The sequence below is a fragment of the Panthera leo genome, chromosome B2 (assembly GCF_018350215.1).
Source record: "Panthera leo isolate Ple1 chromosome B2, P.leo_Ple1_pat1.1, whole genome shotgun sequence".
NCBI lineage: Eukaryota > Metazoa > Chordata > Mammalia > Carnivora > Felidae > Panthera > Panthera leo.
In genome coordinates this window covers 4807437-4834362 of record NC_056683.1, presented here as the reverse complement: position 1 = coordinate 4834362, position 26926 = coordinate 4807437, and the positions used below count along the sequence as shown (strand labels likewise).

General features: G+C 44.3%; 1 protein-coding gene across 3 annotated transcripts in view; it reads right to left on the bottom strand.

Annotated features, from left to right (window-relative positions):
- The window catches only part of RIPOR2 (RHO family interacting cell polarization regulator 2), a 228928-nt gene that overhangs the window by 105678 nt on the left and 96324 nt on the right, over positions 1 to 26926 (bottom strand). The window contains exon 1 of one of the 3 annotated variants that reach the window (XM_042937748.1): positions 11983 to 12224. The exons of the other annotated variants lie outside the window; for them this stretch is intronic. Within the exon in view, the coding sequence (XP_042793682.1) occupies positions 11983 to 12043 (61 nt within the window). The 5' untranslated portion in view covers positions 12044 to 12224. Of the gene's footprint in view, positions 1 to 11982; positions 12225 to 26926 lie in introns of those variants that run through there. 3 annotated transcript variants of the gene reach the window in all.

Genomic DNA, 26926 nt, shown 5'->3' with positions numbered 1-26926 from the left:
CCAGCCGTGGTCAGAATCCGCTCCCCGGAACCACTTCTGTCTCTCACGGAACTTCCGTCCCTACGTTAAATTTATGCGATTCAAGAAAAGGCAACTGTTCTGCAGACTTTCAGGAACCACCCGGTACCTCGCTGTCTTGTTTGTTTGTTTTAGTGTAGCTATTCCTAACTCTTTTTTAAAACAATATGGAGATATATACATGTGGTAAAATACACAGAAGACTAACCATCTTAATAATTAAGGGTACAGCTCAGTAATATGGAATACATTCACGCTTTCTACCACCCTTCTCCAGAGCTCTCTTCATCCTGCAAAACTGAAACTCTACCCTTAAACAACCCCTGATCCCCCCTTCCCTGTCCTTGGCTACCACCCTTGCATTTTCTGCTTCCAGAAATTTGACTATTTTAGATCATATAAGTGGACTCATACAGTATTTGGTGGGGCGTTATTTTATTTTTGCAACTGGCTTCTTTCACCTAGCTAATGACCTCAGGGTCATCTATGTTACAGCCTATTTTGGAATCTCCTCCTTTTTTATGACTGAATAATATTCCATTGCATATAGACCACATTTTGTTTGCCCATTCAGCCGTCAATGGACATTTGGGTGGCTTGCACCTTTTGACTATCGTGAATAATGCTGCTATGAACTTGAGTGTGCAAACATCTCTTCAAGACCCTGCTTTCAACTCTTTTGGAGGTGTACCCAGAAGTGGAATTTCTGGATCATATGATAATTGTCATTTTTTGAGGAGCTGCCATACTGTGTTCCATAGAGGCTGCACCATTTTACGTTCTCACCAACAGCGGACAATGGCTCCTTGACTGCTTTTAACAACAAGATATTTTCCCTTCCAGCAAGTTAGAACTATTCAACGCTGCCCAGTAGAGCTAAATATTCCTGCGGCTTCTCATGCTTAGCAACCAGGAGCCGAGTGGTCCCACTAAATGTGCATAAGTGTGTGGGGTGGTGCTTTTCCCTCACTCCTTCATGCCCATTTTGAAAAGGCTTCCTTGTCCTCCAATTAACATGCAGGCTAAGTGGACACACACTGGTCTGCATTACAGACAAAAGGCCGTGGACAAGAGCCAGCACTGTTTTGGGATGATCAAAGCTCTGCTAATCCCATGTAATCTTCTCATGCCAAGGTAATGTATTTCCACTCGTGGTTTCTTTGAGTGATTCCGCCCATGATGAACTGGGAGACTTGGGGTGATGTGGGGGGAAGAGCTGAGAATAGGACTGGAGTCATGCTCACACATCAGTCGTTCCTTACCAGGAGTTCCCAAGGGTTCCGGACCTTGGACACATGTGAACCCAAAGAGTCAAATGGGGAGAAAAATCCCTTGAAGTGATGCAGAGGTATATAGGTGGAAAGGACCCGGGGTGCCTGGGTGGCTCAGTCCGTTAAGCGTCTGACTTTTGCTCAGGTCACGATCTCACGGTTGGTGAGTTTGAGCCCCGTGTCGGACTCTGTGCTGATGGCTCGGAGCCCAGAGCCTGCTTCAGATTTTGTGTCTCCCTCTCTCTGCCCCTCCCCCATTTGCACTCTGTCCCTCTCTCAAAAGTAAATATTAAAAAAAATAAGTGGAAAGGACCCTGGACACCCCCTGTGTGCTACTTTCTTTCACCTCATTCAACAATGGGCTGGGAGAACATGTCCCTAGTTCCACTGCGTTTCCTGCTTGAGTGGTATTGCCTTCTCTGGCCTCCCCAACCAGGGCACCCTGTCTGTGACTTTGCCTTGGACCACAGATTTTTCATCATCCTTCCAGTTGGTGTTACAGAGCAGTGTCATATGCTGACATATATTCTCTTAAAAAGAATATTTAAAGCAATAAAAGGGGAATAGAGCTCCTCTTAAATGGGGGTTTAAAAATGCTAAGACCTTCCCAGCACATGTGAAAAGGGGAAGAGCTGGTGGGAGACACAGTTAAGAAATCAATGACCTCAAGAGGCAACATGATTTGGAATTTTGGTAACATTGGCTTTTTCTATGAAGAGCCATACAGCAAATATTTTAGGCTTTGTGAGTCAAGAGGTAAAAACAAGGAAATTATGTAGATACCTCCACATAATGAGAGAAAACAAAATTATCACATATTTTTATCGACAAAATTTAAAATGTAATAATTGAGTACTTTTTTTGTTTCGCAATACTGGTCTGCTTAAGAGAAGAATGGAATTCTTCTTCTTTGGGATAACATTTCACCTAATTGGAGTTCAGTGTTTAGTGTTCTCCATCATCAACTCAATTGCAAATGTTCTTCTGTAAAAACCATTCTTTTCTTGGAGGCTGTGTGCAGAAACAGGCAGCGGGCTGGGAGTGGCCTGCAGGCTGTAGTTTGGTTGACTTGACTTCTGAGTAGGTCAAGATGGGGTGGAGGGCCACTGACTCACTGCGTGCGGTTCTCAGCGTTGCCTAGTAGGTTGTAAAGGCGTAAGCACCTGTCTTTCTGAAGTATCATGAGTGTTAGGAAGATGCACGGGGCTTTGTCCTCTCCTCTTCGCTGTAGCCTGTGTTGTAAATAACAGAATGTGTTGCTTTTCTCATGCAGATGACGATGCTCTTGACCTACCATCATCTGTCTCTCCAGGAGTGGGGAGGATTTGAGTTGACCCATCACTAGTCTACCCTGCCACAGCGGGTACAGTTTCTGCCCTCAAGGATCAGTTATGTGCACTGGTCATAACTTTCAGTGAGTGGTGCTCAATCAATATTTGTTGATGAGTTCACAGCAGGTTGATCGTATTAATTGTTCTCTAACCCGTGTAGAATGATTATTGAGCAACCGAGCTAACATTTGTTCTCCTGTGCATGTGTGTGCACATTCACATATTTATAAAAAAAATATACACAAAGAGATCACCACAGTTTCTTCCAGGAGGTTTTATCATTGAAAATATTTTAGGGGCGCCTAGGTGGCTCAGTCAGTTAAGTGACCGACGCTTGGTTTCGGCTCGGGTCACGATCTCTTGGTTTTGTAGTTTTGAGCCCCACATCGGGCTCTGTGCTGACAGCATGGAGCCTGCTTAGGATTCTCTCTCTCTGTCCCTCTCCTTCTTGGGTGTATACACACACACACACATACACACACACACACTCTCTCTCTCTCAAAAAAAAAAAAAAAAGAAAAAAGAAACAAACTATTTTAAAAAGCAATGGAAATAAGAACCAAACAAAACACCACTAGAAGGGATGTTGTAGAAGCTTCATTTAATTGCTATCCTGAAATATTGTAACATGTATGTAATTCAAATTCCAATGGATGTTATCCTTAAATTAGAAATGTTTTAACAAATAAAGAGAGCCTAGCCTTTCTAAGATTACTGAGATGGGGGAGACAGTGTGCTATGTTTACTGCAAGTAAATATTTATCCAGGAAATAGAGACTGTATATTATTATAAATACTGGTAGAGACATGATTTCTGATGTCCAGAATTCCTGGCCAAGGCAAGGGGACTCTCTCCACAAGAAAACTGCCGTAGCGTATATTACTCTTCAATACTTAAAGAATTTTCAGAGGGAGACCAGACTGGCTAACAATAAACAAAATGGGTAGGAAGTCACATACTTATTCTGTGCCAAATGATGGGGTTATTCTGAGTTCTGCTTTGGTTACACGGTGGAGATCAGAAAGCAGCCAGGCTTGTTAATTCATGAGCCAGACGCACCTTTGTATTCCCAGGAAAGCATTTGAAATGCACTGTCTAAATAACTCTGCTCTCATCAGCTTGTGTCTTTGTTGATCACAGGCAGTAGGAGAAGAAGGGAATTGCACAGACCTGGGAGGCTGGGGCCTCAGTTCGATAATAACTGACATTTACATAGTAAGCCCTTAATGGTTTCCATTACCTCATACATTATCTCCTTTAACTTCACAGCAATTTTCCCTGGAGGTGACGATTACCAGCATCATCATCACCGAGACCACCACCGTGGCTGCCACGGTCATCACCACCACCATCATCATCACCATCATGATGACCATCATCATCATCATGACCGTCACCATGACCATCACTATCACCATCACCATCATCACCCCAACATCATCCTTATCACCATTATTATCATCATCCCCATGTGGAAGAAGGTAAACGAAGCTTCTGAACGGTTAGGTAACTTTCCTAAAGTCAAACTACTAGTAAATTGAAATAGATCTCTTGAGTCCAAAAATTTTACTCTTTCTACTATGCTACCTGCCCTCAGTTTTGAAGTCTGAATAGTAATAACCAAAGATTTAAAAATAATGGTGGCTTCAAATTCTAAGCAAAGTACTTAATATAGCAATATGGCCAGAAAAGGGGTTTGGCCCTCTGCTAGAAGCTGTTTGCAGGGCAAGCATACAGTTTTACACACAGAGTTTAGATCCTTCAAAATAGCCATGTTTTCTGAAAAAGATTTTTCATCGTGCTTTTTATTAAGACTTAGAATTTGAACTTAAGTTTCAGTTTTTAGGGATACCAATGGAGATTAAAAGGGAGCTGAACATGTCCCACTCCAAAGACATCCCTGGTACCCCTCACTATATCCACCAGAAGCTGAAGGAGAAAGGTGTGTTTTTCCTAATATTTCAGTCATATAATTTATCTGAAAGTGGTTAAAAGTGCCTTCCACAAATCACGTCTGCATATTTGATTCTCGGACATACTTTTCTTCAAATACCATCTATCAGTTCATTGTGCTGTTACAGATAGGAAGAAAAATCCCACCACGGAAAATATTTTCATATTTTCTCTTTCTCAGAGTTTCCTGAATGCCAATTTATAGAGAAAAAAATTAAATTCAACTGCTCAGCCAGCTGACTCAAACTGTGATCTAAAAGTCAAGTTACTTTCTTCCTGTTTCTTGGCTCATTACATCTTAATACTGAATGGATGGTTTAGAATGAAGTCAAGAGGGAGAAGGGCCCAGCTGGTTTTCCCCTGTTGCTGTTTGAGTTGTAAAGTATACATATTTAAACTTTTAACCCCAATGATACAAAGACTAAGAAGGAAAACACTGCAATGAGAAGATGGCACCATAATCTCATCGCTTTCGAGAAGACGGCATCTTGTTCTTTCTTCTATTTAGAAATGTTCATTTCCTAGGGTTACAACTCCTAATACAGCAGAAGATAAAACACCCTCAAGGTGTCTTCTCTGTCTGCTAGGTTATCTATTACTGAAAATCTTTACAAAGTTGACAGGGTTCTTTTTTTTTTTTTCCTCCCTCAATTGGGAAAACAGACATCTCATGCCTCCGAAAGTTTACATTTTTCTCACTTTTATATTTCAAGGCCCGCGATTCTTACTTTGAATCCATCATTGACCTTTAAGTGTCTTCTGCCTGAAGCATTTGCTCAGCGAGGTAAAGCACGAAAAAGTGTAAGATGTGGAAAGTCCACGCGTGAGAGATACTGATATAAGTTATTAATTTGCCCTCCATAGTAAAACTGACCTTTATTCCCGCCCTTTGCTGTCCCGGCATGGGTCAAAATCTTTCTCTTAAAAATATCTAAACTTGATCAAGTAGATTGTTCTTTTTCCTGGAAGGGAAGTTCTAGGTGCTTGATGAGATACGTTCTGTCTACACAGCACAAAGGGGTTTTTTCAGCTTAAATAACCTGGTGTATCTGCCAACAAGGATCGAACACTTCAGATTCTCATCAGATGCCTCCTTCACTCCAGGTTGGACACATGCTGTCGAATCATCACCCTCACATGCAGCCAGGTACACTCACGTTTCAGCCTCCCCAGAAACCAGCCCCCAGTACGGCCTGGAACGTACTGAATAGGTCAACATCCCACCGGCACCTGCGCGTTTGGTTTCATTTTCTTTTCTCCATTTTACTTGCTTACTGAGACCGGTCACTATTTTTTTTTCCCCCTTCCTCTCTAACTCTTCTCTGTCCTGGTAGCTGAGATAGTCATTGCAATTTGACTCAGCGAATACCTCTTCCTTCTGTAAAACCTCTTCTGAAATCCACTGAATCATAAACGTCTTTGTTCGACATCACAGCTGCCTGGCAAACAATCAATAGGCAAAATGTAGCCGTCCAAAAATAAATGAGAAGTTGAATGAGCGGACACTCACTGAGCACAATAAAACACGTGAGGAATAGTTAACCGGAGAAACCACATCTCTAGTGAACATGTTGACTTGAGTAAGTCAAGTGACTTCTATCAAGGGGGGAGGGTAATACTACCAATTTATTTCACTGTTTTGGCCATAATAACTACACATTTCTTTGCTTCAAAGCATTTTTTTTTTTTTTTTGGCTACACAGACAACGGGTATGCTCATAACGTTTCGCTCTCATGTCCTATAAAAGATATACGTGAGCATATCTTATACCATTCCTAAAAAGACTTGGCTGGCTGCCTCATAAAGATATTAGATAAGCATTTAAAATGCTTTATTTGTGCCATTGGGCCCCTTTGGCTTTGGCCTGATCTAAATAGGTCACTCTGAGGTCACTCGAGACCATAAATCAAGGGTGGGGGGGGGGGTGGACCTGTGGTTAAAACAGCCTGCATAGCTTTCGTGCGAGGTGCTATTTTCGTTTGTCCCTGAAATGACACCATCCATTTGGCACCAAAGAAAGCTTCCTAGACATCTATGGGAAGGGAATGTTTTGCAATAATCCAAGACATAGGTCACAGAGGCATGAGTTACCACGGGGAGGTCTGTGTCGGCTCCAGAGCCGGTGGTGACAACGTAGGAAAAACGACTTCCCAAGCGAAGCATTTATCCAGGACCATGAGGAGGGGGACCTGACCCAAGCCGACTTGGCAAATCACGACAGCCAAAAGTGACCGGCTGTTTTCGACTCTGGGAACTAGGGCAACCTCTTCTTGGCCGCTTTCTAATCCCACGTGAGGACCCCAGGTACGGACTCTCAGAGGAAGGTCCAACATAGCTGATTAGCAATTATATTTATACAACGTAAAATGTGGCATAACCAGACAAAAAGCTCCGCCTCCTCCTGGCCGAGACGCATATCTTTACGTTCTATCTTTATGTTCGTATTTTTATGTTCCATCTCTTAAGACTTTTTCCACAGAGGGCATGACTTCACCAGACTGAACTTTTAGGGTTCATTGCTTTTGTACGTATTGGGAATTTAATCTCTTCTTCCTTTCTTCTTTCTCTTAATCTTAGAAAGGGCACATGTGATTCAGTAAACAACTTCCAAATATGCCAGATTAGAAAAGACTGTTATTGCCGACCTATTAAAAAGTATCTACCTTGGCTTCGTAAGCAGTAAAGACAGAGAATCAGCATCCGCTCCACTCTACTTATAGTTCTTGTTTTCTTTTTCTTCGATAAATCTTTTGCAGTTTTCTTGCTCTCTCTAAGCTGCAATGCCTTTTGAAAGGGAAAATGTGCTAATTGACTTGGCTTGGGGAAATGAGAGAGGTTTGGTTCAAAGTGAGTGGTATTGCTTCTTAAATATCTGCTGGTCTGCTTAAGAGCAACAGACAGCTAGGGGTGCCTGGGTGACTCAGTCAGTCGAGTGACTGACTTTGGCTCAGGTCGTGATCTCCGGGTTCATGAGTTCGAGCCCCGCATCGGGCTCTGTGCTGACCATGCACAGCCTGCTTCAGATCCTCTGTCCTCCTCTCTCTCTGCCCCTCCCTGCCCCTCCCCTGCTCATGCTCTCTAGAAGAAATTTTTAAAAAATGAGTGCTCTCTCTTCTGTCAGCTCATCTGCACCTGGGAGGGGTCCCCTCCTTTGGGAAGGTTGAGAGCTTTCTTAGACACAGTGATCCAGGATGGGAAATTTTCTCATGCTATGCTGCCTTGTACCAGCTCCGAAGAACATTCGACAGTCTGGCAAAAGCTTTGCCGTTCCCTACGGTCTTTCTAGAAGCAAGATCTTATGAGGCATGTGAGTGTCCTGGGAAAAAGGAGCCTGAGAAATATTTTGCACGCGTACCTGAGACCCCGTGGTATGTTATTATTCTATCCATTGCACTTGACGGCAGATTATTGAGCAGGGCTGAAAACAGGGCAGTGACTTGTGGTTCTGAGGAAAACGGCAGCTACAGCTTTAACTTGGGCCAAGGAATAATTTCGGCTGCTGAACCAGCCACTGACCACCACCTGGGGAACTGTTTCCTCCCACACGCGAATTCCGTTCTGTTCCTGAAAGCTGGCCAAGGGCCTCCATTGTGCGTGAGGCTTTTTTCTTTTTTTCTGTTATTACTATTATCACCGCCATAATTGTTAGAGTTATCATGACTATTATTATCCATCCAGCTAGGTTCTACTAACATACACCAGCCTGTCAAGAAGGCACAGTGACAAAACAGATGAAAGCCTTTTAATCTGATAAGTTTGAAATAATGACGGGAAAAGAGCATCTGATTCCACTGACTGATTTTTCAATACCTTGGTAATCAAATCAATCATTTCCCCCCAAGAAAGAACAAAGTCTACCTGGTAGTAACCATTTTCTAAAAGGCAGGATGGTGTTGGGGTTATTCGGAAAGCCAACCTGAGGCATTGTGTGTGTGTGTGTGCGTGTGTGTGTGTGTGTGTGTGTGTGAGAGAGAGAGAGAGAGAGAGAGAGAGAGAGAGAGGAGTAAATATAGAAATATTGGGGTTTCTGGAGGGTAGGTAGATTACTGCTTCTCTTTCTCACTAACCATTTGCAACTCTCCCCTAGAACAGAACAGAATTATACACCAATGCTTCTCACTTCTGTGAACCTTAACATCTTCTTTAACCACAGAAAACAATAGCTGAAGCAAACAGGATTTCAGAAAGGCAGTTAAAAAAATATTGTGAGCATGACTCATTTTTTTTTTTTTTTTTTTTTTTGCCCAGGTCCATAAATCGAAATGGATTTGTATATACTTTTAAGCAAGTGGACCTAAATTCTAAATTTGTGTCCCTTTAGGGGGAAAGGGTTCTTTAAACATGTGTCCATTGCAAGGAAATATGGTTGCCTTAGTAACGAGCTCCTGGGCATTTTCCTTCCGTTATGTTAGAGAAAACTCATTGTACCGAAAGCTTTCTGCTTTCGTAGGCAGGCTAAATGAGCCAAAAGCTTGGGTGAAACAGAGCAAACATGAATTCTTCTAGGTAGATGTATGCCGCTGTGCAGAGAAGATTGAGCGATAGAATGCTGGAATTTTTAAAACCGAAATCTTACAGGATGTGTCATCGGCCCTCTTGTTTTAGATGAAAGGTAAGACTCAAAGAGATGAAATGATGTCCAGGACCCCACACGCCTGTGACGGCAGGGGCAGAGCTCCAGGCGAGCTCCTAGCAACCTGCCTGATGTGTTTTCACCATATCATAACCTCTGAAAACTTGCTTATAGGCTGAAGTTCTTTTTTTAAAATTTAAATCCAAGTTAGTTAACACGTAGTGTAATACTGATTTCAGGAGGAGAATTTAGTGAGCCATCACTTCCATACAGCACCCAGTGCTCATCCCAACAAGTGCCCTCCTCAATGCCCGTCACCCTTCTAGCCCATCCCCCCACCTCCCACCAGAAACCCTCAGTTTGCTCTCTGTATGTAAGAGTCTCTTATGGTTTGTCTCCCCGTTTTTATCTTACTTTTCCTTCCCTTTCCCTATGTTCATCTGTTTTGTTTCTTAAATTCCACATGTGAGTGAAATCATGTATTTGTCTTTCTCTGACTGACGTATTTTGCTTAGCGTAATACATTCTAGTTCCACCCACATTGTTGCAAATGGTAGGATTTCGTCCTTTTTGATGGCCAAGTAGTATTCCACCATAGGTGGCTATCACATCTTCTTTATCTGTCCATCAGTTGATGGACATCTGGGCTCTCTCCCTACTTTGTATAAGCTGAGTTCTATAAATAAGTCCTAGGCTGACCCAACATGTACAAAAACTGTTCTACATCACCTTGTAGCCTCTCTATAAACCCATTTTTGTGACTACATAGTAGGAACGAGTATTTACTGAGTACTTACTATGTTGTGGACGCTATTCCAAGCACTTCCCTGTAACTGGCTGTGAGGTTTGTACTCCACTAAAAAATTTTTTTATGTTTATTTTTTGAGAGAGAGAGAGAGAGAGAGAGAGAGAGAGACAGAGACAGAGACGGACAGACAGAGTATGAGCGGGGGAGAGGCAGAGAGAGAGGGAAACACGGAATCCGAAGCAGGCTCCAGGCTCTGAGCTGTCAGCACAGAGCCTGACGTGGAGCTCAAACCCACGAACCGTTGAGATCATGACCTGAGCTGAAGTCGGACGCTTAACTGACTGAGCCCCCCAGGTGCCCCTGTACTCCAGTTTATCAGTGAGTGAACTGAGGCACAGAGCAATGAAGTAACCTGCTCAAAGTCACAGAGTGATTCAAGTGGCAGAAGCCAGGCGGTTTAACTAAACAGCTGGGCCCCCTGTTGACTGTCACTCCCAACAGAACTTGCTTAAATGAGTCACCCGCCAGACAAACGCTCGCATAAACTGGCCAACATGAGCCATAGCTTGGAGGACTGAATAAAAATAACACCGGATGTTGGACTTAGAAGCATTCTTTCTCTCATCTTTGGAGATGAAGTTAGGTGAGAAATTGAGCCCAGAAAGTATAAAGCGTATCACGGGTGAAGTGCAATGCAAACATTATGAACCTATTTTGAAGATGGTCTACAACCCAGTAGCTGGTACTGTGCCATTTTACCACTGAGGAAACTGAGGTTCGGTGTAGCAAGTTAAAGGACTTGCGTAAACCACAAAAGTAGTTCATGGCAAATGAGAATTTCAATCTGAATCCTGTCTGACTCCCAACCTGACTCTTCACCATGCTTGTCGAGGCTGAAGTACTCACCTTAATAACCCTGCATATTCATGGGAGAGCTCCTACAGGTCACCGAGCCCTGCTGTACTGACATCTCAGCCCTCCTTGGGGGTGGGGGCCACACATAAACTGTAGTGCGGCGCATTGGACTATAGATGGCGCTCATTAGCACCACAGTTACCCGCAAAAGCCTCCCTTTCTGGGAAGGAAATGTGGCCTGGGCGTTTTGGGGGCTGGGTGAAAAATGACCAGATTGTCCAGTCTAGGTTTATTTTCCTAGTTGTGAGCCTTTTTATAAGTCCTTTATCTGAGGCCAAAGTTCAAGTGGCTCTAAATAGCTGTCATCAAACTAAAGCAACGGACTGAGTTTGGCAAGCACCAACGAAGCTTGAGCTGGTATTCTTAAACCCGATTTCAGTTATGATGCAATTCCCATCAGGATTTTAAATATTTCTGAGGCCAGAGAAAAATAACAGAAAGATACACTGAAACACTCAGAGTGTCCCCGAGTCCACATTACCATTTATTTCGACCATTTCAAATTCTAGAAAAGCTCTCACCTATGGCCCATATCATTGGTAGCATTTGACCAAGACACCTGTAGGTTACTAGATTAGCTAATGAAAATCACAACCCTTACAGCCAAACCCCCACCGCACAGGTCTGCTCGTGGAAGAGCCATGAAGTAAGAGGGGAGACCCATATGGTACCAGTGGGTATTAGAAGCTAGCGTCCCAGCCTGGAAGAAGAGGAAGAGGGCATGGACACCTGGGGTGCCAAATGTGTCTGAGGAAGAGAAAATGATCCAAGGGGAAAGGGAGAAGGGGGAGAGGCAGCGAGCGCAGGTCAAAGCAATATGGTACCACGGACAACCATCCCTGGTCCACTTGTCCAGCTGCTACCTTAGCAGCTCTGCTGGGTGCAAAGCACCATGACAGCTGTCCCTTAAGGTGTTAGCACAGAAGAGGGACAAGAGACATAATCTTGTACTACCTTCCTCCCTAAACTAAACCTTTATCTAGTCGTGACTTCCCAAAACAAGATATTTGGAGGAACCATTCAACTCCCTCATCTCCTGCTTTGCCTGGTATTCATTGGTGCCCAGATGATATCCACAACCACCAGGATGCTTTCAAAGTACCCAAGCTGGGCAAAAGTTCCAAAGCGAAGCAAAGTAGACCGGAATGGTTCCTGCCAGAAAGACGTTTACCTTCACCAAAAATGTCATCCTCTTCCTCGCCCGGGAGCTCCTCGGGGTCCAGATACTGCATCTTGGAGAGGGCGGCAGTCCGCGGGTGACAGCAGGTGTGCAGCCACGACCGTTCCCACCGCCACAGTGCGCAGGGCAATTTCCTCTCTGAGGGTTGCAGAAGCCCTCAGGGAAGGCAGCTTCCGCATCTGCCCTCCGCAAGCAGCTTCATTCATATGAATAGGCTCCCTGAGCCTTTCCAAGCCTGCATTCCAGGTGGGGTAATTCTCAACCCCCCCAGCCCCCCCCCCCCAGAAGAAAGAACTTCTTTTGGAAGGGGGCTGCAGATCCGGTTGGGTCTGAACACAGATAGAACTTAAAGGCCAAGTGCAATGAATTCCTTCAGAGCGACAACTTTCATATTTTCTTAAGGAGGAAGGTGAGCTTCCAACTTTCGTACTTATGAATTTGAACACAATGGGTCGTGTTGAAAGAGACGGGGTTCACGTTTCTCATATCTCGGTTTTGCTTCAGTGACAATTTATCTGAAAGCAAAAGCCGCCGCGCTGCACCAAAGAGGCACCTGCAGGGACGCAGCCTCGGTTTCACTCCGAAGAAGTTGCCTTTTTCCTTTTTGCAAACCTCTTGCCTTTGGGGCTGAGAAACTCTGTAATGTTCCAGCCCAGCTCAGCACACATCTGGGCTCTTAGAGGCTCAATTCAATCTATGGTCAAGCAACAGAGAACTAGTTTGGGTCGAATGACTTCCATTTCACCCTATTTACCCAGCCTGGGTCTTCAGACTTGATCGCTAAAGAAGAAAGAAGAAAATATGACTCAAAAGGGCAGCTCCTCCCAGAGGCAGGAGTAACCAGTGCGCTTTCACAAGAGTATGGGGGCGGGGGCTGGCATCGCCATATGGAACCCCCCAAAGTGTGCTACGTTCTCCATGGCTATTCAAACACCAACCTGAGTGATACTGCGATTTCATAGTGGGGGGGGGGGGGGGGGTTCCCAGAGCTCTCCATCGTGTTGCAAGACCTCACAGATGGTCAGAAGCCCAGAAAATGCAAACAGAGATAATGGTGAGGAGTTGGTAGCCCCCAGTGTTTACTTCCGGCAACTTTATTTCCTGAGTAGGGTTTTAAAACAAATAAATAAATAAATAACATTTTAAAGTTTATTTATTTTGAGAGGCAGAGAGCGCGAGTGGGGGAGGGGCAGAGAGCGAGGGAGGGAGAGGATCCCAAGCAGGCCCAGCACTGTCAGCGCACAGCCCAACCCGGGGCCCGATCCCATGAACTGTGAGATCCTGACCTGAGCCGAAACCAAGAGTCAGTCGCTCAACTGACCGACCCCCCAGGCGCCCCAAGAATATATTTTTGATAGACTTTATTTTTTTAGAGCAGCTTTAGTTTCACAGCAAAATCGAGAGGCAGTAACGGTTTTCCCATATGCACCCTGCTCCCCCCACATCCACACCCTCCCCCACTGCCACCCCCCACCGTCATCCCCAGCATCCACCGTCAGAGAGGCACATTTGTTACGACTGGTGCATCTACACGGACACGTCATGATCACTCAGAGTTCGGAGTTTACCTTCGGGTTCACTCTTGGTATTGTACACTCTGTGGATTTTGACAAATGTTTAACGACATGTGTCCACCATTAGAGTATCATCCAAAGTAGTTTCGCTGCCCCCCAAATCCTCTGCGCTCTGCCTGTTCAGGCATCCCTCCCACCTACCTCCTGGCAACCACTAATCTTAAAATACTGTCTCCCAAGCTCTGCCTTTCCCAGAATGTCATATAGTTGGACTTACACAGAATAGAGACTTTTCAGAGTGGTGTCTTTCGCTTAGTAATATGCACTTAAATTTCTTCTATGTCTTTTCATGGCTTGGTAGGTCATTTCTTTTTTTTTTTTTAATTTTATTTTTAAAAATTTACATCCAAATTAGGTAGCATCTAGTGCAACACTGATTTCAGGAGGAGATTCCTTAATGATCCATTACCCATTTAGCCCATCCCCCCTCCCACAACCCCTCCAGCAACCCTCAGTTTGTTCTCCATATTTATGAGTCTCGTCTGTTTTGTCCCTCTCCCTGTTTTTATATTATTTTTGTTTCCCTTCCCTTGTGTTCATCTGTTTTGTCTCTTAAAGTCCTCATATGAGTGAAGTCCTATGACTTTTGTCTTTCTTTGACTAATTTCACTTAGCATAATACCCTCCAGTTCCATCCACGTAGTTGCAAATGGCAAGATTTCATTCTTTTTGATTGCCGAGTAATACTCCATTGTATATATATACCACATCTTCTTTATCCATTCATCCATCGATGGACATTTGGGCTCTTTCCATACTTTGGCTATTGTTGCTAGTGCTGCTATAAACATGGGGGTGCATGTGTCCCCTCGAAACAGCACACCTGTATCCCGTGGATAAATGCCTAGTAGTGCAATTGCTGGGTCGTAGGGTAGTTCTGTTTCTAGTTTTTTGAGGAACCTCCAGACTGTTTTCCAGAGCGGCTGCACCAGTTTGCATTCCCACCAACAATGCAAAAAAGATCCTCTTTCTCCGCATCCTCAACAACATCTGTTGTTGCCTGAGTTGTTAACGTTAGCCATTCTGAGAGGTGCGAGGTGGTCTCTTACGGTGCTTTTGATTTGTATTTCCCTGATGATGAGTGATGTGGAGCATTTTTTCATGTGTCGGTTGGCCATCTGGATGTCTTCCTAATAGGTCATTTCTTTTTAACACCGAATAACATTCCACGGTCTGTATGTGCCACAGTTTCTCTACCCATTCACCCACTGAAGGACACCTCTGTTGCTTCCGGTTTTGGCAATTACAAAGAAAACTGCTATGAACACCCCCGTACAGGTGGTGTTTGCCTGGACACAAGTTTCCAACCCCACTGAGTAAAGACCCAGAAACGCAGTTGCTGGGCTGTGGGGTAAGAATATGTTAAGTTTTGCAGGGAGCCTCCAGACTGTCTTCCCAAGGGGCTGTGCCATTTTATCCTCCCACCAGCGATGAAGGAATGTCCTGTGGTTTCACATCCTCATCAGCATTTGGTATTGACAGTGGTCTAGGTTTTGGCCATGCTCGTAGATGCGCGCTGGTTTTTCACTGAGTTACTGAGTGCTTTTGAAGAGACTGCTGGTGCCCGCTGCAAGCTAAGAACCTGTCTCCTCCTCTGTTCACTGCCCCTTTGAAAGGACACCAGCTTCTCCCAGCAGAGAGCGTGTGAATTGGGGCTGGAAGAGTCCAGCCACGAGGAAGTATAACCAAACTCAAGGGGTTTGCCAATTGGGGTGCATTAAATCAAACACAACCTGAGGAAACGTTGAAAGCAAAGAACTTACTATTCCTTGTTACAAGTGAGGAGAGAGAGGGGTAGCTCTCAAAACCCTGACTCCCCCTGGGGTGAGTGGGGGGACGCTTCCACAGTGGGGGCTGGGGCGGGAGCCGGCACGTGTGTTAAGGAACTTAGGCATATTCGATTACCTAGGTGCTAGGGCTCAGTTGTACAAGCCTAACGTGTCAACATGCTGGTGCACACTTGGCATGTTGAAAAAGTGGCAGAAAACCCCGCCCACAGAAGGAGATCTTCACGTTACAATGAGCTAAAGGTAAGTTCAGGACAATGCAGGGGGGCTGGGGCACAAGTCCTCAGCTCCAAAGGCGCTCCCCCTGGCTCACATGAGGGACTATCAGGTGTCTCACTGGAGGGAAATGCAGGTTCGGCCAAACACAGCACATTCCCTCCCAGCTTTTGTCCTTGCCCCCCTCCCTCCCTCCGCTGGTGGCTTCCATCTCCCCATCCGAGTACCTCTGCGTTGCATCCCAGCTCACGGAGGGTCAGTGAGGAAGGGCTACTGACGCCCCTGCGGCCGTCTGGTTGCTGAGGGGTTCCCAGAGAGAGCACACAGCTCGGGGGCTGCTGGAACCTTCCATCGCCCTCAACCAGGGCTGGGGCCGTCCTGAGGGGAGGTTCTGGAACTATGTGAATGTTTGGGGGTGCACGATGACTGCGGGTCTTACTGGTATTTAATGTCTTGGTACTCTTCCTGCAACGCGTGGGACGGTGGCTCCAGAGGAGGAACTTCCAGCCCCAGTGCCAAGAGTGCCCCTTCCCCACGTGAGAGACACGGAGGGGAGGGGCGCCTGGGGGAGGGGTGCTCAGTCAATCCCCTGCCTGCCTTCCGCTCAGGTCATGATCTCATGGTTTGTGGGTTCAAGCCCCGGGTCGGGCTCTGTGCTGACAGCTCAGAGCCTGGAGCCTGCTTCGGATTCTGTGTCTCCCTCTCTCTCTGCCCCTCCCCCGTTCATGCTCTGTCTCTCTCTGTCTCAGAAATAAATAAACGTTAAAAAAAATTAAAAAAAAATTAAAAAATAAAAAAAATAAAAAAAAGAAAAAAATCCCGAAGGGCAGACAGCCGGAGATGATGCCTTCTCTGTCTCTCCTTCATTTCCCTCCTTTCTGGCCCTTCTGCCATCATCCCCCACCCAGATTCCCACTCAAATGACTTTTCTGGTCAAGGGTTGTACTGAATTAACCTAAATTAAATTAATAAAAAACGGGCCTGAATTGTAAGATGCTGCAGCCACTATGGGACACAGTATGGAGATTCTTCAAACAATTAAAAACGGAACTACCATATGATCCATCCATCCCAATTCTGGGTATATGCCCAGAAGAATCGAAAACAGGATCTTGAACGGATCCTTGCTCTGCCATGTTGCTACAGCATTATTCACAATAGTCAAGATGTGGAAGCGAGCGAAACGCTCACTCACAGACGAATGAATAGAGGAAGTGACATATGTATATATGTTCATATATATATAATATCACATATCTTCGTGTATCTCACATATATGAATATTACTCAACCTAACAAAAGAAAGAAGTCCTGTCACATGCGACCACCTTGTATGAACCTCAAGGACGTGATGCTATGTGAAAAAAGCCAATCACAAAAAGACAGATACTGCGTGATTCCCCAAGTAGTCAAATTCACAGAAATGGAAAGAAGGGTGGTTGCCAAGGCCCGGGGCTGGAGGAAACGGGAGGTTTGATGGGTATAGAGTTCAGTCCCGCAAAATGGAGAAGTTCCAGATCTGCTGCACAACAACGCGTTTACAGTCAACGGTGCTGTAACACACACTTACGGCTTATTAGGAGGGTGAATTTAGGGTACTTGTTTTTTTCCCACACACAGGCAAAATGGGCCCAATTGCAGGAGATCTGGGTTCGGACTAGCTGGGAGGAAGGGCGGGCTATCAGTTTTGAACGTTACTACGTTTCTTACCCATCGTCTCCGTGCCCTTTACCCTTCATAGCCCTGTGAGGGGGATGCCGTTAGTTCATTTTACAGATGAAGCCGTGGGACTCTGAGAGCTTAAGTAACTTTCTGAAGAGCACGTAGTGGGTGAGGGGCAGATGTGACCAGCTCCAGCTCGCTCCGTTACCTCTGGTCTAAACAGCTTTGAGGATGATCTGGGTCACCACAGCCTCCCATTAGCTCTTGGGGTTACCACACTAGGGACCCCCCATCATTCCGCATCGTGATCTCTCTAGGCCTATTTGCTCATGTATAAATGGAGAAAATAACATCTTCTGGTGATGGGCTTAATTGTGTCCCCCGGACCCTCCGGAAATTCATATGTTGAAGCCCTAACCCCAGGACCTCAGAATGTGACCTTGTTTGGAACTAGGGTCATTGCAGATGTAATTGGTTAAGGGGAGGTCATACTTCAATAGGGTGGGGCCTTAATTCCAATATGAATCGTCCTTATGAAAAAGGGGGATTTGCACAGAAACAGGCACACAGAGAGGACACCGCGTGAAGACGAAGGCAGGGATTTAAAAGCCAAGGATTACCAAAGATGGCTAGCAAACCACCAGAAGCTATGGAAGAGCATGGGACAGATTCCCCTCGCCCCCCTCAGAAGGAACCGGCCCTGCGGACACCTTGACCTTAGACTTCTAGCCTCTAGAATCGTGAGACAACAAATTCTGGTTATTTAAGGCACCCAGTTTGGGGTCCTTTGTGATGGCAGCCTTAACAACCTAATACACTTCCTCATTTGGCTTGTTCTGAGGATTAAATAGGTTAGTTCATGTAAAGGAGCTGGCACAGTACGTGGCCCACCATTCACATCCAATCATAATTATCCAGCTCAGATCTCTCACGGGGCAGCTTGGAGCCATTTCTCTGGCAGAAGCCTCAGTGGGGGTAGAGAATGAATGGTCACCGTGCTCGGTATGAAATCTCAACAGCCCTTGGTAAGTTCCCCTCAGTTTTGTCTTCTCCAATTTAGATACTCTAAAAACAGCTACTAGTCTCAAAGAACAAACCAGAGATGCCACCAAGAACACCTTGAAACCAAGGAATATAGAAAACATGGTCCTTGCTCTTAGAGAGATAATGCACACATGTGTGATGTATTAGCTCAGCTGGAAAACTAATGAACTACAGGGGCAAACATCAATACGGATAGATTTCAAAAACACAATGTTGACGGGAAAACCCCACAAGAACTTAAATAGTATGATTCTATTTACGTAAATGCCAAAAAATGGGCAAAAGGAAAAACCACGTAACAGCTAACACTGCTCTGGTGCCAGCCACAGTTCTAAGTCCATTGATTCACTGAATTCTCTCACCAACTCTGTGAAATTGGTATTATCTTCATTTTACTGTAAGGCCCCAGAAGTAAAGCAACCCACCCAAGGTCATGCATCCTGTGGTGGAGCTGAGTTCTAACCCAAGCCCTCGTCTCACCCTCACTCGCCATGTAACATAGTCTCTCATCTGTGTAAAACATAAGGGACGGCTGAGCCACCCACAGCTCCCCAACGGTAGACGCTCCAGACCTTCCCTTATGTGGCTCCCCTCCTCCTGTTTGCCCTCCCAACTTGGACACATCCATTCACCTTTCAGAGCTTGATCTAAGGGCTACCACCTCCATGAAGCCTTCCCTGATATCTCCAGGTGGAAATGCTTGTCCTGATCCCTTGGTCCACCCATTTATTTATGTGCCTATGTCACCCCTGCCCTTCCCTCCTCGAGACAAAACCTATGTCTTCGTAAACTTTGTATCTCCAGTCTCCTAGGGTATTACCAGGAAGAAAGTCATTGATCGATAAGCATTTTAAAAATGAGTAATAATGATGAAGTGAAAGGCAGAAAGCTCTAATGTGAACTGAATACGAGGGCAAAAATTCTTACTTGGGAAGTCACCCTAGAATCTACAGGGGAGAAAAAAAACCCCTTTCCCGTATCCTTTTAGGTCTTAAACTGGGACCTGTGAATTAAACTGATGAAAGACATATTAGCAGTAGAAAGAGTGTACAAATTTTATTAACATTTCTATGTGCACAGGAGCTTCATGGAAAAGAAGTGAAAATCCCAGAGAAGTGGTAACGCTTGGTCTATATATCATTTTAACAAGGAGCAGTAAGTTGTGGGTCAGTGACGAGACAAAGGAAAAAGGGAAGGTTTGGGCTCCTAGGGGTGGTAAGTTGGGGGAGGGTGACCAGGAAATGTGTGATCCATAAGGGTTGTTTAATAACATTTGTCATGCACACTCTTCATTGTCTCCGGTGATAAAAGTGGTCTTCAGTGATGAAGAGTCCCTCTCTCTCTTATGGAAGAGACCAGACCTTTGCAAAGAGGGATGTGTGCCCTGTATTTAGGCAGGAAGGGAGAGGGCAGAGAGTTCTCCTGTGTCTGCTGTTTCTCAACTGCCATCAGCTAAAAATAATCCTAATGCCAACGTGGCATATTTTTGGGTGGCCTATTCTGAGCCTCTTCAAATCCGTACTAGAATAGAAAGACTAAGGCTAGAGAATCTCAGTGCTCACAGCTAGGCAGTCAGGGAGGGAGAGTTTACAGGGTGTAGGTTGCAGGGAGTCGTTTGACTAGATAGTAAGAGGTGAGTCTGGAACAATAACTGAAGGACCTTGCTTTCAGTGTCAGAGGCAAACAGCTCTGATCAATGCATTTGGGGTAGAGAACAACAGTAAGCATGAGCCGGTACGAAGCAACTATTCCGTGCGAAGACTGTTTGTGACAATCTGGGTTATGTGTAACAATGGAACCTCGTCAAGGTCAAAAGTGCAGGAACTTGGCAAAGCTTTTTTTTTTTTTACGACTCTAAACAGTTGGTGCCCCCTTTGTGCTATACGGGGTGTTCGAAGTTCAAAGACATGCAAGTCCTTGTCCTTGCTTTGAGGAACTTTACTCACCTGTGGTCATCCATTGATCCTTCCCTTCACTGAGTCATTCATCCACCCATCCATTTGAAAAATAGTCACGAATGCCTACTCTCTGTCTGGCACGGTGGGAAACATTTAAGTAAATGTATAAGTGACTGTGCATGTGTTACGCTGAGCATGTGGAAACCAACACAATACAGTAAAACCTTGGATTGCGAGTAACTTATTCTGCGAGTGTTCCACAAGACGAGCAAACATTTCTGATAAATTTTTAACTTGATAAACGAGCAATGTCTTGCAATACGAGTTGTACATAATGCAAGGCATCGTATGATCACAACTGACCCAATGGTTCTTGAAATTTGCTTGGATATACAAGTGCTTTAGATCACAAGTGTGTTTCTGGAACGAATTACACTTGCAAACCAAGGTTGTACTGTATTATTATTTTGTGGCATGAGAATTTGGTTTATATAATGATCAGCTGTTTACTTATTAAACAATTTTTTTAATGTTTATTTGAGAGAGAGAGAGAGCACATGCGCGTGCACATGAGCAGGGGAGGGAGAGGGGGAGAGGGAGAGAGGGAGAGAGGGAAAGAGGAAGAGAGGGAGAGAGGGAGAGAGAGAAATTCCAAGCAAGCTCCAGGCTCTGAACTGTCAGCACAGAGCTTGAAGATGGGGCTCAAATTCATGAACCGCAAGATCATGACTTGAGCTTAAGTCGGACACTTAACCAACTGAGCCACCCAGGCGCCTCTATTTATTAATTTTAAACATTTTTTCAGGGCTTGCTCTTGTGAAAAAGACACTTCTACCTGTGAAGAAGCGCTTTAAGGCAGAAGCCATACTGGTGGGAAAATGGCACCATCCAACGTGAGCTTTCCTTCCAATAGAGAATGAGTATCACAGTCTTTTCTCTGTACCTACTTCTGGAGAGTTTCCCAGTCTCTCTAGAACATGTTTTTGATGTTCAGATACAAAAACTGCAGAGCAGGGGAAAGAATCTGAAATAATTAGGGGTAAAATGTTCTCCTTTCAGAAACAGAAAGGAGAACAAAGTAGGAGAGAGGAATTGAAACTGCGGAAGGGCTGGAATCAAGAAAGAAAAAGGTGAAGAAAACCACAGAGCCAGAAATCATCTTATCTTTGGGTACACCTGCCTGTAAAAATGCACATGAAATGCGTCTAACCGCACAGGGCCGTGACCAAGGAGCTGAGACTAAAGGAACACAGTTTCTAACGATACTCATGTTTTCACGTTGCCAAGAGGAGGTGCCCACCTCATGGGATGACAGCCCAGATGCTCTGGAGCCTTCCGCCACGCACTCCCCGGTTTTGGGTGTATCTCTCGGCCGAAGGAGCACACTCGGGGTCACTTGTGGGGGGTGCTGGGGAAGCCTCCAGAACAGGCTGACCAAAGCCCTGGATGGTCCTCTTCCGTAGGACTGAAGACAGTGAGGATAACTGCCCGGTGAAGGCATCTGCTCACTCCTGTCTGGAAGGAGGGAGGAGAGCCCAGCAAAAGCACTCTCTGTGGCCAGACTCACACAGACTACGGCTTGTGCGCGTATAGCCTTGGGCTTTGGGTATGATTCCCGGGAGTGGTTAGTCTGCGGCTAGTGACTTTTAAAAATGGCATGAAGGGCACTGGGTCTGGGATCTGACAGAACTGAGTTTCAATCCTGGCTTTGCTACTACTACCAGCCCTCTGACTGAAGTTATTGAATCCGACTCTGTGAAATGGAACAGTAATCTGGAGTTCAGCCCTCTCTCCTCAAGCTGCCCCCAGTGAAAACACAATCTTCATCAATACTTTGTGCCAACTATACAAACATGACTGTAAGACTTGGTCCCTGGCCTGTACCCTCCGGCTCAACCAGAATATAATCCCGAGGGCTCTCCAGCATAGAAAACTTTTGACTCCACTGGATAATAACATTTACCTCCCAGGGTTGTGGTGACACGAATTGAGATGGGAATCCCTCTCTGGGGCTCTGCCACCCACTTTAGAAGAGTAACCAGAGATCACTGTGCAGTGTGCCCTCCTCCCCCTTTCTAACCTCAGGACCACTTTCTTGGTATGGGAGCCGTGGAAAGCTGCACAAGTGGTCAGGAAAAGAAACTCTGAGAGGGCGGAGAGAACCAGTCCTTTGCGCCTGTGGGAAATTTAGGGGGGCTTTTAAGGGAGGCTGTAATACTCCCTCCCAGACTGTGACTCCAGACCCAGAAGGGCATTTCTGTCCACAGAAGGGAGGCCAGATGAGGAAGCATGACTTTCCGAACTTTGAAAGCAAGGTACACCTCTCACCATCCTAAATTTTATGACGAGAGGTTGCCCTGTGGTGCGTAAATCACCGGGTGCCAACTCCAGGGAGAATATGAAATATTGTTGTTGAAAACATGAATGACACTAAATGATGGGTACTCAGTCCTTTGGCAGGTCACAGTTTTTCCAGCAATTTCCAGAAAATTGAAAGAGGACCTCGTTGAGTTGTTACGGGTAGATTAATAAGCACGATTTTTGATGGTAAGTCACTATGAGATTTTTGGTACATGATTAAGAAAGGTCTGAGAGAAAAATGTGGTGGGGTAAGGACCTTCAGAATTCAAAAAAACCCTCTCTTCACTGAAAGCAAAAAAGGAACACCAGAAAAATTGCTGATTGTCAGCTATTTCGGGACTCTGGAACATTTAGTCAAGAAAAACAATGAAATTTTCATAAGAACAATGAGTTTTGTGGCATTTTAACTTGTGCTATTCCCACCTCGTCCCCAGCTCTGTGGTAGCCTTGAAAACCAAGAGTCTGCAATCACAGTGAAAACAGACTGGCAGTCATTGGAGTGGTTGGAGAATGGGGCTGGAGTTTCTTCAAGGCCCCAATCCCAGAAATGTCATGATTTGACCCGTCTTGACCCCATCGACAAAGCTGTCTTTATTTAACCTGACTCAGAGTTGCCCAATGTGAACACCTTTCCACTAGCTAGACCTGCTTGTTGAAAACAATCAGAGGCCACTGCTAAGCAACGAAGCTGCCTGAGGTGGTGGTAAGAACAGTAGGGGGTAATCGGTAAACCAAAATCTTAAATAGGAAAAGCTGGGGGGCACCTGGGTGGCTCAGTGGGAAAAGCGTCTGACTCTTGATCTCAGCTCAGGTCATGATCTCACAGTTCGTGAGATCGAGCCCCACATCGGGCTCTGTGCTGACAGCATGGAGCCTGCTTGGGATTCTCTCTCACCCTCTCTCTCTCTGCCCCTCCTTTGCTCGTGGTCTTTCTCTCTCAAAATAAATAAATAAACTTAAAAAAAAAAAAAAGGGAAAAGCCAGGGGAAAAATGGTCTTAGGGGGCTTTGGAAAGTTCTGATATATTTCTGAGAAGCTAGAAGGCCAAACACGTTTATGGCTGTGTGCATGCCCCCGGCTGTGCACATGCTTACAGAAGACACCTGATTGGGCTATGAATTCTCACCACTGCCTAATCTTGAGGCTCTGTGGAAGCAGGAAGTAAAGGATAAGGCAGAGTTGTAAAGTACCTAGCTAAATGTGGAAGGTATGTCCCAGCTTATACATGGAGCCCCTTGGCAAAAACTAAGACTTAGTTCCAAGCATTTAAGATATCTCTGTCCAACATCAGCTGACCACTATGCGACTAAGCAGAGATCTCAGTGGCTGCGCGTGACAGAGATCGTAGGCTTTACAGAGCAAGTCCAGAAAAATCACTAAACAGCAACAACAAAAGCCCTAGGGAGGTGGGAGAATCTGATTTCCACACTTCCCACATGTATTATTTCAACTGTCCAGTTTTCAGCAGTTTTGAGATGTGTGAAGAAGAAATTATGGCCCACACACAGAAAACAAGGTAAAACACAACCAGTCAATAAAAACTGCCCCTGAAGAAGCCTAGATGTTGGTCTTACTGGGACAAAGACTTTAAGTTATCTATTTAGAATATGTTCAAAGAATGAAAGGAAACTAAATGTAAGAACAATGTCTCAACAATGTAGAATATCAACAAGAAGGTTAAAACTACCAGAAGAAATAAAAAATACTAACTTGAAAAGATATATAAACCCCCACGTTCATTGTAGCATTATTCACAATAGCCGAGATATGGAAACCAAGTGTTCATCAGTGGATTAATAGATAAAGAAATTGTAGGAAATCTTTGTGTCTGTCTGTCTACCTATCTACCTACCTACCTATCATGTAATATTAGTCATGAAAAAGAATGAAATATTTTCATTTGTGACAACATAGATGGATCTTGAGGGCATCATGCGAAGTGAAATAAGTCAGACTGAGAAAGATGAAAATCACATGATCTCTCTTATATGTGGAATCTAAACAAACAAACAAACAAACAAACAAAGATCATAGATACAGAGAACATACTGGTTACCAGAGTGGAGGGTGAGGGCTATTAGAAATGGGTTTAAGGGGCACCTGGGTGGCTCAGTCGGTTAAGCATCTGATTTCAACTAAGGTCTTGATCTCAAGTTCATGGGCTCGAGCCCCACATGGGGCTCTCTGCTATCAATAGAGAGTCCGCTTTGGATCTTCTGTCCCCCCCTCTCCCTGCCCCTTCCCTGCTCACATGCACACACACACTCTCTCTCTGTAAAATAAACACTTAAAAAAATAAATGGGTTTAAAAAGAAAGTCAGAAATTACAAAATAAAGAACCAAATAGAAATCCTGGAGATGAAACGTATAGTGTAACTGAAATGAAAAATTCACTGGAGATGCTCAACATCAGATTTGACCAGGTAGAAAAAATAATCGGCAAACTTGAAGGAGATCAACAGAATAACAGAAAGGAAAAAAAGAGTAAGGAAAAATGATCGGAGCCTCATAGAACTTGGGATACCACCGAGCATACCAATGTATATATAACAGGGCCCTCCGAAGAAGAGAGAAAAAGAAGCAGAAAGAAAATTTGAAAAAGTACTGGCCAGAAAGTTCCCAGATGTGATGCGAAGCATTAATCTATACCTTGAAAAAACTCCGCAAACTCCACATACATAAGGTTAAAGATATCACACTTAAACACATCATCAAACTGTCAAAAGCCAGAATCAAGGGACAGTCTGAAAGCAGAAACACATGACTCACCACATACAAGGGAGCCTCTAAAAGGCCAACAGGTGAGTTTCTCATTAGAAACCACAGAGGGCAGAAAACAGATAAAATATTTAAAGTTCTGAAACGACAACAAAATATCAACCAAGAATTCTATATCTGGAAAAACTATCCTTCAGGGATGAAGGAAAAATGGGTATGTTTCCAGATATACAAAAGCTAAGGAATTTCACTTATACAAGAAGTATAGTATAGACCTGCCTCATAAGACCTGCTAAAGGGAATCTTTGAGGTTGAAATGAATGGACATGAGGCAGTCACTTGAAACGTTACCATCAAGAATGTATGTATGTGTGTATATATACATGTGTACATGTATATATACACACATATATACATATACACACATATATATACATATATATACACACACATATATACATATATATATACACACACATATATGTGTGTGTATATGTGTATGTGTATACACACACACATATATATATTGTTATGATCAATTTGTACTAGTGAATGCAATGATTCTATCCAGACAAAAATTTTAATGCTGAAAACCACTTAGTCACAGGAAAATGCTACATACATATGCATATTTTCTTCTAACAGAGAATTGTGATAGAATGACAGAACAAGACTTCCAAGTATAAAAATACATTACATTGTAAGAAAGGCAATTGTCCCACACTTGGGCTGAAGTAAAACCTTGTGGTGTGGTGGGATCAGCATCACCTTCTGGGATGCGTCTAGCATTTCTAATAAAATACGTCATCAATTTTCTGATAGATTTTAAAGAAATGAGTCCATCTGAAATACTGATTGATCCTATTTGTCTAACTTACAGTCTTAGAGTGAACCTAATGACCTTACGCTAGAAATTGTTAAAAAGCAGAGTCTAATATATTAATGACCAGCTGAATATCTTTTGTTTCTTCTTTTAAATGTCTTAATAGTTACAGAATAGTTATGGTAGCTCTCTCAGGAATGATTCTCTTGTGACAAGTATAAAATGAAACTTTGACAATGTATCTGAGAAGTTGCCTTCACGATTAGGATAAAATTCTCTCGAGGTGGAGGAATGGAATAAAAATACGAATCCAGAAGGAAAAAGGAAAAATGTAAAACATTTCCAAACCTCAAAGAATATGATCATTTAGTTTTTTTATGTGGATGATGGAGATATACATATTTGTATTATATATTACACTCTTTGTAACTTGTAAAACTTATGATAATAATTTTAGATATGCAAGGGTACATAATTTTCCAAAATTTATGTTGGTTTTCAAAAACCTAGACGGTTAAAGACCACTGGTACAGACTCCACATTAAATGGCGCAGGACCTCAGCAAGCCCTGTAGGCCAGGCATCAGGATCAGTGACCCTGAAAAAGCATATGGCGGCCGGGGGCCCATGGTGGCCGGGCATTACAGAGGGAAAGCCTGGTAGATCCATCCCTTTCCATGGACTAACTCTGGGTTGTGACCCCCTTTGCCTCCTGACCTGTTTCCTCTTAGCCTCAAAATGTCTTCTTTGTAGAGACAGCAACAGAAACAAGGGTCTGAAATTGGGATTTGTTATGTTCTGATTTTGACCAAATGTTTTTGAAAACTCTTCCCACCGTGGCTTCTCTTTAATA